This window comes from Dermacentor variabilis, chromosome 4 (genome assembly GCF_050947875.1).
Source record: "Dermacentor variabilis isolate Ectoservices chromosome 4, ASM5094787v1, whole genome shotgun sequence".
Lineage (NCBI taxonomy): Eukaryota > Metazoa > Arthropoda > Arachnida > Ixodida > Ixodidae > Dermacentor > Dermacentor variabilis.
In genome coordinates, this window is record NC_134571.1 from 70,044,247 (window position 1) to 70,056,689 (window position 12,443).

The 12,443-nt window shown below is 46.3% G+C and overlaps 1 protein-coding gene across 1 annotated transcript in view; it reads right to left on the bottom strand.

The window, feature by feature from the left end:
• LOC142579330 (salivary peroxidase/catechol oxidase-like) overlaps nucleotides 1–12,443 on the bottom strand; it is a 152,004-nt gene that overhangs the window by 49,299 nt on the left and 90,262 nt on the right. Inside the window, exons 4-6 of the mRNA XM_075689400.1 lie at nucleotides 9,899–10,001; nucleotides 8,385–8,602; nucleotides 5,495–5,665 (exon numbers count right to left, since the gene is read on the bottom strand). Coding sequence (XP_075545515.1) covers nucleotides 5,495–5,665; nucleotides 8,385–8,602; nucleotides 9,899–10,001 — 492 coding nt within the window. The remainder of the gene's footprint in view (nucleotides 1–5,494; nucleotides 5,666–8,384; nucleotides 8,603–9,898; nucleotides 10,002–12,443) is intronic.

The following is a 12,443-nucleotide window of genomic DNA, read 5'->3' on the forward strand; positions in this document are numbered from 1 at the left end:
GTACGCGTCATGTCAGATGGGGAGCTGTCGCGGTTTTCGTGACGTCGCGTGACAGACAGGCGAAGTGGGGGTGGCTCATAAAGGTTTTTGACCAATCGCTGAGGGCTAATTGCAGAATTGGAATACAAAAGTTTGCAATAGCTTTACGTTATTACACCCCTGATCACCCTCTCTGCTCCTGATGCAACATCTAAGGATGTCTTCAGCCCATTCATCGCTGAGGATCTGGCCCCCTCGCTGCGATCCCAGCTTCTTACCATTCTTGAGCACTTTCGAACTTCTTTCGACGTCACACAAGCATTCCTAAGCCGCACATCAACAGTCGAGCACCACATAGACATGGCTCCCACTCAGCGCTGTGCGTCCGCGATATGGTGTATCGCGACGCACAGCGATACGGCTGCAGACCGCCGTTGGTTAAGGAACTTAACACGTCCTGAAGGCGGCACAGGTTTGTTGCGAAATCAGGGGCGAACATCACGATGTCGTCAGGGTAACATAGACATATCTTCCATTTACGACCGCGCAAAACGTTATCGATCATCCTTTCGAATGTAGCAGGTGTGTTGCAAAGTCCGAAAGACACGACGGTGAACTCATCTAGGCCATCTGGTGTAACAAAAGCAGTTTTAGGGCGATTGGCCTCGGCCATCGGGACCTGCCAGTAGCCTGACCGCTAGTCTAATGACAAGAACTCGGCTCCTTGAAAGCAGTCCAGAGCATCATCAATGCATGGCAACGGGTAAGCATCTTACACCGTGATCTTGTTTAAACGCCGAAATGCTACACAGAAGCTCTTTTATAGAAGGTAACTTCATTTTGCTTTTAAAACAAATAATATTGCCTACACTGAGCGGCTTGTCTTATCTAATTGGCTGACAAGAGGCGAGGAGCGCGCTCAAGTGGAGAGGGATTTGATGGAGCCGAGTGTGTGCACAGAAAATCGATAACCGCATGAAGAAGGTGGTGCCGGCACCTACGCGTATTGGACCACGCAAAGCGCACGTTGGCGGCCGCGACGCGTCGGATGGAGGACCTCAGCATATCCATCGCGGCAATCAACGACCCGCCGTGCACGAAGAGGGCGAGGCCGCAACTGCCGCCAGACTTCACGTACTTCGGAGAAGAATAGGAGCCCCTGAGTGCCGTCTTCGTCCGCCGACCGGACTTCGACGGAATACGCGATACGTCCGTATCGCGTATTCGCTGTGGAACACCGCGTCATTGGCGACCAGGTCGACGACATGCTCAGTCGAGGCGTGATTAAACCTTGACAGAGCCCATGGGCTTCTCCTGTGGTACTTGTCACAAAGAAAGACGGTTTCCTATGCACTCTGTGTAGAATTTCGGCGTTTAAACAAGATCACGGTGTAAGATGCTTACCCGTTGCCATGCATTGATGATGCTCTGGACTGCTTTCAAGTAGCCGAGTTCTTGTCATTAGACTAGCGGTCAGGCTACTGGCAAGTCCCGATGGCCGAGGTCAATCGCCCTAAAACTGCTTTTGTTACACCAGATGGCCTAGATGAGTTCACCATCGTGTCTTTCGGACTTTGCAACACACCAGCTACATTCGAGAGGATGATCGATAACGTTTTGTGCGGTCGTAAATGGAAGATATGTCTATGTTACCCTGACCACATCGTGGTGTTCGCCCCTGATTCCGCAACACACCTGTGCCGCCTTCAGGACGTGTTGAGTTCCTTAACCAACGCCGGTCTGCAGCCTAATTAATCTCAAGAAATATCATTCTACCGCAGGCAAGTTGAAGATCCTCGGCCACGTTGTGTCCAAGGATGGCATTCTTCTGGATGCCGAGAAATTGCGGGCCGTCTCTGCGTTTCCTAAGCCCACTGCAGTGAAAGAACATAGCAGTTTCATCGGTTTGTGCTCTTCTTTCCGGAGCTTCATTCGGAATTTCGCATCGATACTATCACCCCTCACGCAACTGCTTCGTGACGCCAAAGACATCTCATCGTGGTCCCCTGCCTGCGACCACGCGTTCACCACCTTGCGCCGCCTTCTCACGACGTCATTTTGAACCTCAAGCTCCTACTGAAGTACATACCGACGCAAGTGGCGTAGGCCTAGGTGCTGTTCTCGCACAGCGTCATCCTCGTCAAGGTAAGATATATCGTGGCTTATGCGAGCCGCACGCTGACCAAGGCGGAGGGCAATTACAGCTAACAATCTATGTAAGGGCTGCTGCCCTCCCAGCTGCTACAGCGCAGGAAATCGCCACTGTTGTACTGCGCCATGTTGTGCTTCGTCATGGAGGCCCTCATGAACTCCTCAGCGACCGAGGCCACGCCTTCCTGTTTCAAATCGTTGAAAAACTGCTTGCTGAATGCGCCATTGTTCATCGCACATGCACCGCCTATCACCCGCAAACCAATCGAGCCAAGGAACGCTTTAATCGCAACCTTGGCGAGATGCTCGCTATGAGCACCGCACCCCACCACTGCAATTGGGACCTAGTTCTTCAATTCGTCCCCTACGTCTACAATACCGCAACGCAAGCCACTACCGCTATCTCCCCCTTCTAACTTCTTTATGGCCGTCATCCTTCTCATACAATCGATACCATTCTGCCCTACCACCCAGACCCATCAGACAATGTTGGACGCCGCAAGACAAGCTGAAGAATGTCGTTAGTTGGCATGCCGCTTCACTTCAGACTACCAGAATCGCAAAAAATCAAAACACGATGCTCGCAACTCGACACCACCTTTTCTACCTGGAACCCCCGGTTGGTTGTTCGTACCGACGACCCACGCACCAGCACTCGCTTCAAAACTTCTTCCTAAATTCGATGAACCATACCACATTTTGCAGCGAACTTCTCCCGTCAACTACCTCATAGCGCCACTCACACCGCCGTCTGACATGCGTCATCGTAACCGTGAAGTCGTCCACGTCCAGCGGATCAAGCCCTATCATGATTCTGTGGCCTCGTCTTCAGAGTAAGTCGCCAGGATGGCGCCTTTTTCCGATGACGCCATTGTAACGAAGAAGAACGCCTGAACGTAGGCAGCAGGATTGCCAACAGCATCACGTGCCGCAGATGTTCGAGCTTAGAGACTGTGCTCGGTGAAGCGCTCTACCCGTCATCGGCCCGTCGTGTAATAAACCTCCTTGATATTGGTTTGAACACTTCCGTGACTTGACTTGATTTTGATGACTTGATTTTCTGCCTCGCCTTTTTATCGAAGCATTCGCCACTGATTGACTGCGCTGCTGGCCTCCTCCAACTCGAGCTGCCTATTCACTTATGTGCTCTAAAACCAGCTGATCCTCGTTTATCTTCTGTAGACTTCGTACGGTTGCCGCCTCAAGCCTCCATGTACACATGCATTTGACGTGCTTCCCATCTATTCCTGACGGTGACTATGTGCTGACTCCTAATGACAGTGTTTTCCTGCTACTCACAGTTGTCATTCCACATGCCATTGTGACTACCGCCGATAACCACGTACATCTTACTGTTTTAAATTTTGGTTAAAGTAGGCAAGTTATCCCGAAAGGCATGTCGCTCGGCAACGCTTCTCCCATCGACGATTCCGCCACCTCCGTATTAGATGTTCTGTGCTCGTCTGCAGTCACCTTCCGTCCGATCAGTTCCGCAACGTCCGATCCCGGCATATTTTCGAAGATGATCGCTCAAAACCGGCTTCCCGAACAGGTTGCAGTCCTTTGGCGCCTCCTGGTGGTGTCTTATCGCGACGTCTTTGACTCTGAGCATCGCCTGCTGGGACGGACTTCCGTTGTGACCTATAAGATTGACACCGGTGATGCTGGTCCTATCCACCTTGCGCCAAATCTTGCGCCTTTTTGCGTGCAAGCAGGCGAATTTCCCTGGCAGCATCTGACCTCGCCAAAGGTATTGGACGCGTCAGGGTGTCTCTTCGTAGGCAGGCCGGACAGTCCTGTCAGCAAAGTTATTGCCGACGATGCCAAGACAAGACAAGACAAGACAACATGCCACAGTGAGCAAGAATCCTTTGAAAGAAAATGTTGTGTATCCATATATATATATATATATATATATATATATATATATATATATATATATATATATATATATATATATATGGATGTATTTACAACACTATCTACATGAAGAGCGGAGAACGTTACATCTCATCAGTCTAGCATGACTGAAGTGAAGCACACTGAGGAGCTGAAAAAGTTCGTTTAAACCCCCTCTGTCCTCCCAGGATTCCTAGGCCAGGGAAAACTCCCGCCACACATTCGTCCAGTCGGAGCGTCAAAAGTCGTCGAAGGACCGGCGTTGAGGGCGAAGGTTCACACAATCACTCCTTCACCTTTGTTCACACAACACACAGAAAGAAGGGGAGCTTCGTAGACAGCCACTGTCATGCTTGACTCGAGCTGGCGCGTCAAACAACCGTGGCTGTTACCGGTGTTCGTGAGGAAACGCCGTAGAACACTCTTTTCCAGGGGTTTCTTGCTCCCATTGGTGCGTGACGTCCACAGTGAACCAACAAGCAACACTCGATTCACCAAACGTGTCTCGCCTTGCTGGCGCCGCAGTTCTGTCCGAGGGGGGCACATTGTTTGCTTAACGAAACAATTCGTCGCAGTGGGGCCGGAGAGGTAGGAGGTCCCTACCACCGCTGGCCCATCGCAACAGTGTGTGTATATGTAGATGTGTGTATGTGTGTGCGTGTGTAAAAGAAAATAAACAACACCCTAGGACCCAAAAAATCCACAGTACACAATTATGGACACGTGAACACACAGATATTGAAGGCGAAGTCCTGCCACACTGAGTTGGTACATACGCATATGAAGACTCACAAACACACACACAAAGCAGCGATGTATTCTGCGATCTGCTCGTAAACAGACAGATGAGGAATACACACTGATGATGCAATCCATGCACATATATACGATTGTGAAAAGTCAGCTTCAGCAGAGAATAGAAATGAGTAAAACACATATTATACAAGCGCTCATAAATAGAAATATTGGAAGCCAGTTGCAGTCACATTGCGCTACTATTCAGTGCGGCATCTAGTACCGTCTAGTACTGTTCTGTAATTGTCAAAACATAGTTAACTCGGCGACCTTAGAATATCTAACTCACGAAATCTAGTGAATAACTGTGGTATGGAACAAGGAGTGTCGCTGAAGTTAACCCTTCAACAAGGCGGTGTGTCTTCACAAGGCCAGCAACTGTTTTTTTTTTCTTTTTGCGGTAGTTGCGGTTTTGACGCCTTTCCATGTCCCTAAACTTTGTCCCATAGACAAGTTTTATAGCACTTAGGTTAATAGAGCTTGGCTGGAGCAGTAGTAAGATTTCACTAACGCATCGCTGAAATCTGAAATAGAATTGCTGTGAACAAGAGCTGCGTAAAATTCAAGATAATGTTTGCACAAATTACGTGAAAGATTTTTCTTTCATTCATTTGCCCCTCCGACTTTTTGGGGCATCGCCCGGTTGCGCCGAGTACAAGCCCTCACTCACCTCTTGGCGGCGCTGCAAGTGTGAGGTCGTGGTCGATGAACTGTCCCCAGGACATGACGAGGATCGATAGCTGCCTGTTTGGGTGGTCGAAATCTCGATGGATGAAGCTGCTGATGGCGCGAGCCTTGGGCAGTTGCCCACCATTTGCCGCCAACCGGGGTCCCTGTACACCTGCGCCAAGCATAAGCGTGAAGGCTAGATCATTTGTGTCATAATTCTGTAATATAAAACGGTGGCATTCTAAAGTGCCTTTGGAGCTATGTTGACATGGCTGAAGCAAAGCCGTAAAGCAGAATGTTTATAGACTTTCTCAGAAAGCCACTTTAGCCTCAGTGAGATTTCATCCACCCTTCGGAAGTTGCGGGGGAGGATACGGGAACAATGGGGAATAAGAGCATGTGTGTCGCGTCAGAGAGACCTTTTTTTTTTTTTGAGGCTAGGAAACTGGTATATGAGTCTGGTACAAGTGTAATTCACGTTATTCGTGCCGTCGTGTGCTTTGCTATCTTCGATGGCAATGAAGGTGTCATAGCTGTGTCCTTGCATCCAGTATAGGTGCGAAAAGAATGCCGCTGTTATGTACAGGAACCTAGTGAATGGTAAATTTGGTTTACTGCTAAAGCATCTTCATTAGCAATCACTGACGAAGAAGTTTATTTTGCAGGCATTTCAAGGAACCGTTGGCGCAGGACCTTCTGATACCTAAAGCTGTTCCTGTAACAAGCAGACCGTGCCTTGGCTTTGGCATCGAACTCGGCCTAGATCGTGACGCGGATGTCACGTTAATTAATGTTTTGATTAGCGTGAGCTACATTTCTGACAGAAAACAAACACGACCTGGTCGCCACTGTCACTTTCATTTACGCTAAACAAGAAAACAAGCTTAGTAGAGAAATGAGAACATTGCGGTTACCTTTTTGATCTCTAATATGTCACCGCTGATACCGGTTTCGTTTGACCCGCTGTAGACGCATGGAAGCGGCTGCGTGTTAGAAGGGTTTTATGTTTGCAATATGCTCTTCAGTCAATTCAAATTAATAAATTATTTGGGAGAAGGGCGATTTTCTTTAGACAAGGCTAGGTCAGGGCTTACGGAATGTTTCTTTGGTTAAATTGCCATTTGTGGCCCTGAGCTATGGCATTGTGCTTGCGCTCGAAATTGTCAAAGCTCAAGAGGATGGAATGTTGACCCATAGAATTGTAAATGATAATTTCGCAGGTACAGAGAAGATTTTTTGTCCAGGCAGTGTCGCTTAGTTTCGCGCATATAAAGGGGGGTGAACGTAAGCGGAGCATAGTGACTTTGTCGGTAGCTGGCGTAAAATCCAGGATTCTTGTCAGAAGTCGCGAAGCCACTGAGGTCAAAAGGTACACAGTCCATTTTCAAGGTACAGTACTTTATGCTTCCTTAAATTATGTGACATAAGGCGTGAACATTTTATTGCATTCTGCAATGTGACATTGAGAGAAGAAACTTCGGTTCCTGGAAGTGACCTCCGGGAATACTCCATCAAACCGTCTCAGCTCGAGGCAACGGTCCTATGATGCAGATAGTGAAACGTTTTCGCTGAGATATGTTCTGTTAGACAAACCAGAACAATATGGATGGGCTAATATAGCTAAACAATGGGCCATTCACATAATGTTTCGCTTAATGTGAAGCGTATGCTACCGAGCACATCAGTGGTTCAACGCATCTGGAATCCTTCGAATTCTCATGCACATATTTCACATCCTACAGGTGGCTCAGCTTGTGTATGTGGTGTTCCGTCGACAATAAACTAAAAGTGCGTTATTCTTACATTAATTTTGCACGTTTTCTTTTTCATCATAGGGCTATGTACAACACAGTTGTTTAAAGCTCCAGGCTAACCATTGTTCACTGCGCATGGCGTTATTGACAAAGACAACGAAAGATATGCGGAAGAACTTTTTTTTAAAATCGCATGAAACATATAGCGTAATTCAACATGTTCAGGTTCATTAACTGAATAGGCGAATGTTAAACTGTGCGAGAAATCGCAATATCCAGCTGTCTGAGTAAACATACTCTTATTCATTTTCTCATTGCTCACTAGGGTACATGTTCGAACTGCTAAATTGGAAACTCTCAGTAGTGAAGTCATGTGAGCTTTTCGAGACATCCGTCGACACAGTCTACCAAAAAAATGTGCTCGCGTTGCAGTTAAGATCATCCCGAACTGCCTGACGCAGGTTTTGGCATATTGTTTGCTGGAAAGTGAATGCGTTTCGCAGCATACTTTACTAAGGCCAGATATTTCGGAAGCGGTGCTAGTCACAAGCGCTATAAAAACACGACTTCACCTCTGGTCGGCTCCAATTTGAATAGCACATGTGTACTAAAGTAAATGAGGGAAAATGTTAATTAGCGAACAATTTTAATTAGCTAGCAGGACATTTCGATTTTTATGCAGCTAATATTCGTCTGTTGCGTAAGTGCATCTGACCAGGCGGATACTAGATACACGCCATGCACAATTTGTTGCGGCGGTCCTCGCGACCCAACTCCAAGGAGCCAGCATTTCTCCAGCCTGGTCAACCCCTCATGACAATAGTCAAGAGAGGAGAACTTGTAACAATAAATACGTTTTAACAACAGGCGGAACAACGTTATCTGTCACACGCAAGCCTTGAAAAATTGTGTTTCAACTAACAGTAAAAAAAAAACGCCGGCGGTACACCGAAGGAAATAAATTCAATAAGATGCAATGGTAAACCGCTGACTTCTATACATTTTGCGTTGTGTGTCGCAATTATATACTATGGGAAGCCACAGAGGAGCCACGGTAGTTATGTGCAGCTTGCGTGGTCTTCTCAATAAGCGTCTTGAACAAGACTGACACGGAGGTTGCGGGAGTGGCTGGCTCACCGTCGCTGTAAAGGGGCGGCAGAAAGCGCACGAAGGGAGTGTTGGTGACTCCCCAGGAAGGATGTTTGATGTTGTTGCAGCGGCCGTCCATGCTTCGGTATCGCTCCACAGTGCAGGGCACGGGCTTCACGTGGGCCGGGCACAGGTCGTAGAGCTCCGTTTTTGATGTGTCGATCAGCGGCAGGCCGTTCATAATCTCGTCGTGCGTCATGCGGAACCTGCGGCAGTGTCGGCAGACGCTCTTTGAATGGCAGTAATGTTCGTTACTTTACTGTGTGTGATAAGAAACACCGAATCCCGACTAATCGCTGAGCGCTGTCCACTTGCAATTATGTACAGAACTTGGCAAGAACCTAGCAAACAATATACCGACCCCAAACACATGCAAAAAATATAAAAACGACACTATCAGAGAATTTTCAAATAGAATTCTCCCCAATAGCGCGAAAAAAGCTTTGTCGTGTAGCCTAGTGGCACAATGCACTCAGTCATAACACAAGGGCCCTTTTTGTGTGAGGACGAAACGTGCAGCGTCTGGACTTAGTACGCATTAAGTGAGTCGATGAAGAAGGCCCGCAGCCTTAATTTTTTTATCAATGAAGCGCTCAAGGTTACTAACGAAGAGGTGCATAAAACATTAGCCACAGTAGCTCAATGGCTGTGGAGTTCTTCTGCTGAGCATAAGGTCATAGGTTCGATTTCCAGCCGGCGCAGCTGCATCGCAGTCAAAATGCAATACAAAAACGTTCGTATACTCATCGCTGAAATTCTCCAGATGGCAAAAATCATTCGGAGCCCTACTACCGCGTTTGTTATATTTTGATGTTGCTTCAGGACGTGAAACCCCTTAGGCCAATAAAACACGCACACGCACGCACGCACACACAGACACACGCAAAGAGAGTGAAAAGCTTTTGTAGTCAAAGATGGTCTGTGGGAAAGCCAAGTCAAGTTGTTTCACGGGCATTCTATGCAAATATTCACTGGCTATAGACGTAAATTACTGTAATCTGAGGTACTTGTCCTGTATCTCTTGACACTGCTGCGGAGCTATCATATTTACACAAACATGGTCGCAGGTGTTGCCAAATAGGCTGACAATTTAGCAGATTAGAATGCTTATAAATTTTACCCCAGACGCGTTCTTTAACTCTGTATATTTATGAGCACTTCGTGCGTAATTGTAGCTGAATGCGAGTAAAGAGAAGACTATTACTCCTCTTAGAAAGACCAAGCCCGGAAAAAACTGCGATCCGCATCTCTTAAAACTTCATGCACTCTATCCTACATAATATCAAGCTAGATACCCGTGGTGTGGAGGTAGACCAATCCTTTCCCTCGTTTCGTGTACATGCGTGGGTGACCAAGACCAGTGGAGCCTTGGACTGAAGCATCCACCCATCGCTCTTTGACCCCTTTCCACACTCCCTATCTTAATAAAGGTTGTTATTACTGCACTCAAACAGTGTAATACGGTTTACAGTTTGCGATGTTTACAAGAACAAGAAACTTACTGTGTTGCCAAGATTTTGGTGACAAGCAGCGTAAGTTCGGCTGTAGGCGCAATGTCCTTGGGCTCTGGCAGGGGGTCATTAGCCGCATATGGGTGTATATAATCTGAAAAGTATAAGAAGCAATTGTGCTTTTTCACAAACCAACGCAACCTATGCTGCCGCAAGTGTTTGTAGGTTTTCGACTGACGTAAATATTATTTATGAACTCAAAGTTTTCTACTTATTCAGTGCGTGTACAACTAATAAAAATAGAGCAAATAATTTGCCCATTTAAATGAAGTGTTCGACTAAGACATATCTGCTTAGGCGGTGCATCATCGGGAAGTGTCATTGTCACAAGAACCGCAGTATTCGCATGTTTGATTCATTTATTCTGTTACAAGTGTCTCAATTCTCAATATTTTGTTTTGTTTTTACATTGATTTATTTTTACAGACTTCTTCTGTCAAATAAGTTACCTCATATTCCTTGTTTTATTTGAATAAAACTATATTTTATAGCGTTGGACTGCGTATACAATAACTTCGCCCCCTATAAACCCCTACTCGAGGAAACCAGCTACATTTTTTTCCTTGTTCGCGGACACGCATAAGTAAAAACAAAAAAAAAGAGAGTATGGAAGTGACATCACTTAGCGCTCATTTTGTAACTCGCAAGGTCGCGCTGTTATTCTCATTTCCCACTTGCGAGGACAAATTATCCGGTCCTTTTCGTGCGACAACGGTTAGAAACACCCGGAAACTTAGTAGAAGGAAAGTCAAGCTAATGTAACAAAACTGCGAGCGAACACTAATAATAGCAACTGGCTCGAACAGGCCACCGTCTTGCGCGCAAAGAGTGTTTTTCTTATGTTTCCTTTTGGCAAAGCTTCTTTGTAACGACTGTCAACAAGACAGTGGCGTACATTATCCAGATAGGAAGGGTGGCATGAGTACAATGCGTTTCTCCCAATAGCAGAGAGAGACAAGTACTTTATAATAGCGTTCCTGATTGTACAAGCGAAGCCCACAGCCCTTTATCCGGAGCTCTGCCGTTGCCAACAAAGGAAAATGCGCTAAGCACGACCTTCGAAGGCAACTTTTCTAAAAAAGTAATAACTTCCGTAGCGGCGGGAACAATAATTGCGCAGTTGCAATATTTGACCTTGTGGCTAATGTTATATCAGCTTGAAAAAATATCATTAAATATGTTATTATTCTATTTAAACGGGCTTTATAAATAATTCATCGTTGTTGCAAGTGAATCAATTGTAACGTATTTTTTAGACGAATTAGGTTCATCACGCAATCGAAGACGGAAACCAGTGACCTTCATCCTCATTCTGATGGACGTGCTAATTAGTTGCTTCTTTAAATTGAGTGTTCTTCTGAGAAGCTATTTCCGGTTCCGCCCCGTAGGTACGCGGTGTCGTTCGCACTCCACCCTTCAACGTCACAGCGCCATGAAAGCACGCGGTGCACCTGTTCGCGATACAGAGCGAATGCCAAAAATACTTAATGTGTGATGTGTCGAAGCACTGACTCGTTAAGATAACCTTACGAAAAATTTTGCTTTTTATACTGACGGGATCGAAGTTTGTCGCAAAAGTGTGTACCATCACGTTCGTAAAAGTGCCTACTTGAGAAATATAAACAGATTATCGCCGCTTCGTCACATCTACGGATTTACTTCGGGGCCGTCTGGCGAAATAATGCTGCTGCAGTGACGAAGATCGCGTAACTGTCATATAATTCTTGCATAGTTTCTGAAAAGATCACCTCCGAGATACCTGTAAGCTGAGGTCAAGACTTGCATACGCGCAATATAGGAGGTACGAGCGAAACTGAAGGTTCCAAATAACTGATGCGGTTCATAAGTATTAGAGACTGAAGCGCTACCTAGTAGTATGAAGGTGAAGTCTCAACCGAGTGGGACGCAAACAAAGTGCTGACTGCAGCAAGTCTGAATTACCAGGCTATGTGCTAAGGCATCACTTCAATTTTTTTGCACAACCTCGCCTCGAGATCCTTATAGGAGCAATATGCACGTGCACAGTTATTCGCACTTATTTCGGCGTTATTTGTGCTATTTAGCCCACTTTGTAGCTTTGATGACCTTTCAGCGAGATAAGAGGTCTTGTTGCTTTTAATTCACTACATTTTGCCACACTGCTACCAACTTACAAATTTACCATAGACCAAACATACTTTAGTACCAGGAGACAGCTTCAGCTTTAAGATCTAAACTCTGGTCATGTAATACTTCTGAAGCCCCAACCAGCAAACTTCAGCCACGGCTATCCCGCTCCTCGTCTTTTCTCGCTAGCCGCGTCACTACTGAGATTACCTTCTGGCACGGCTTACGTCAGCAGTCGCCGCAAGACTAACCTATTAACTTTGACACGAATGCTCAGGGGGTAGACAACTTCTGTTGCACATATACTGTCTTGCACGCCTGCCTGCCATTCGCGCTCACAAATGTAGGCTAAGCCCAAGGTTTCCTATTTAGAGTTTGTCCTTTGGCGCGTTCCTTTTTGTAAATTGAACTGTCACTTTCTAAGCACGTG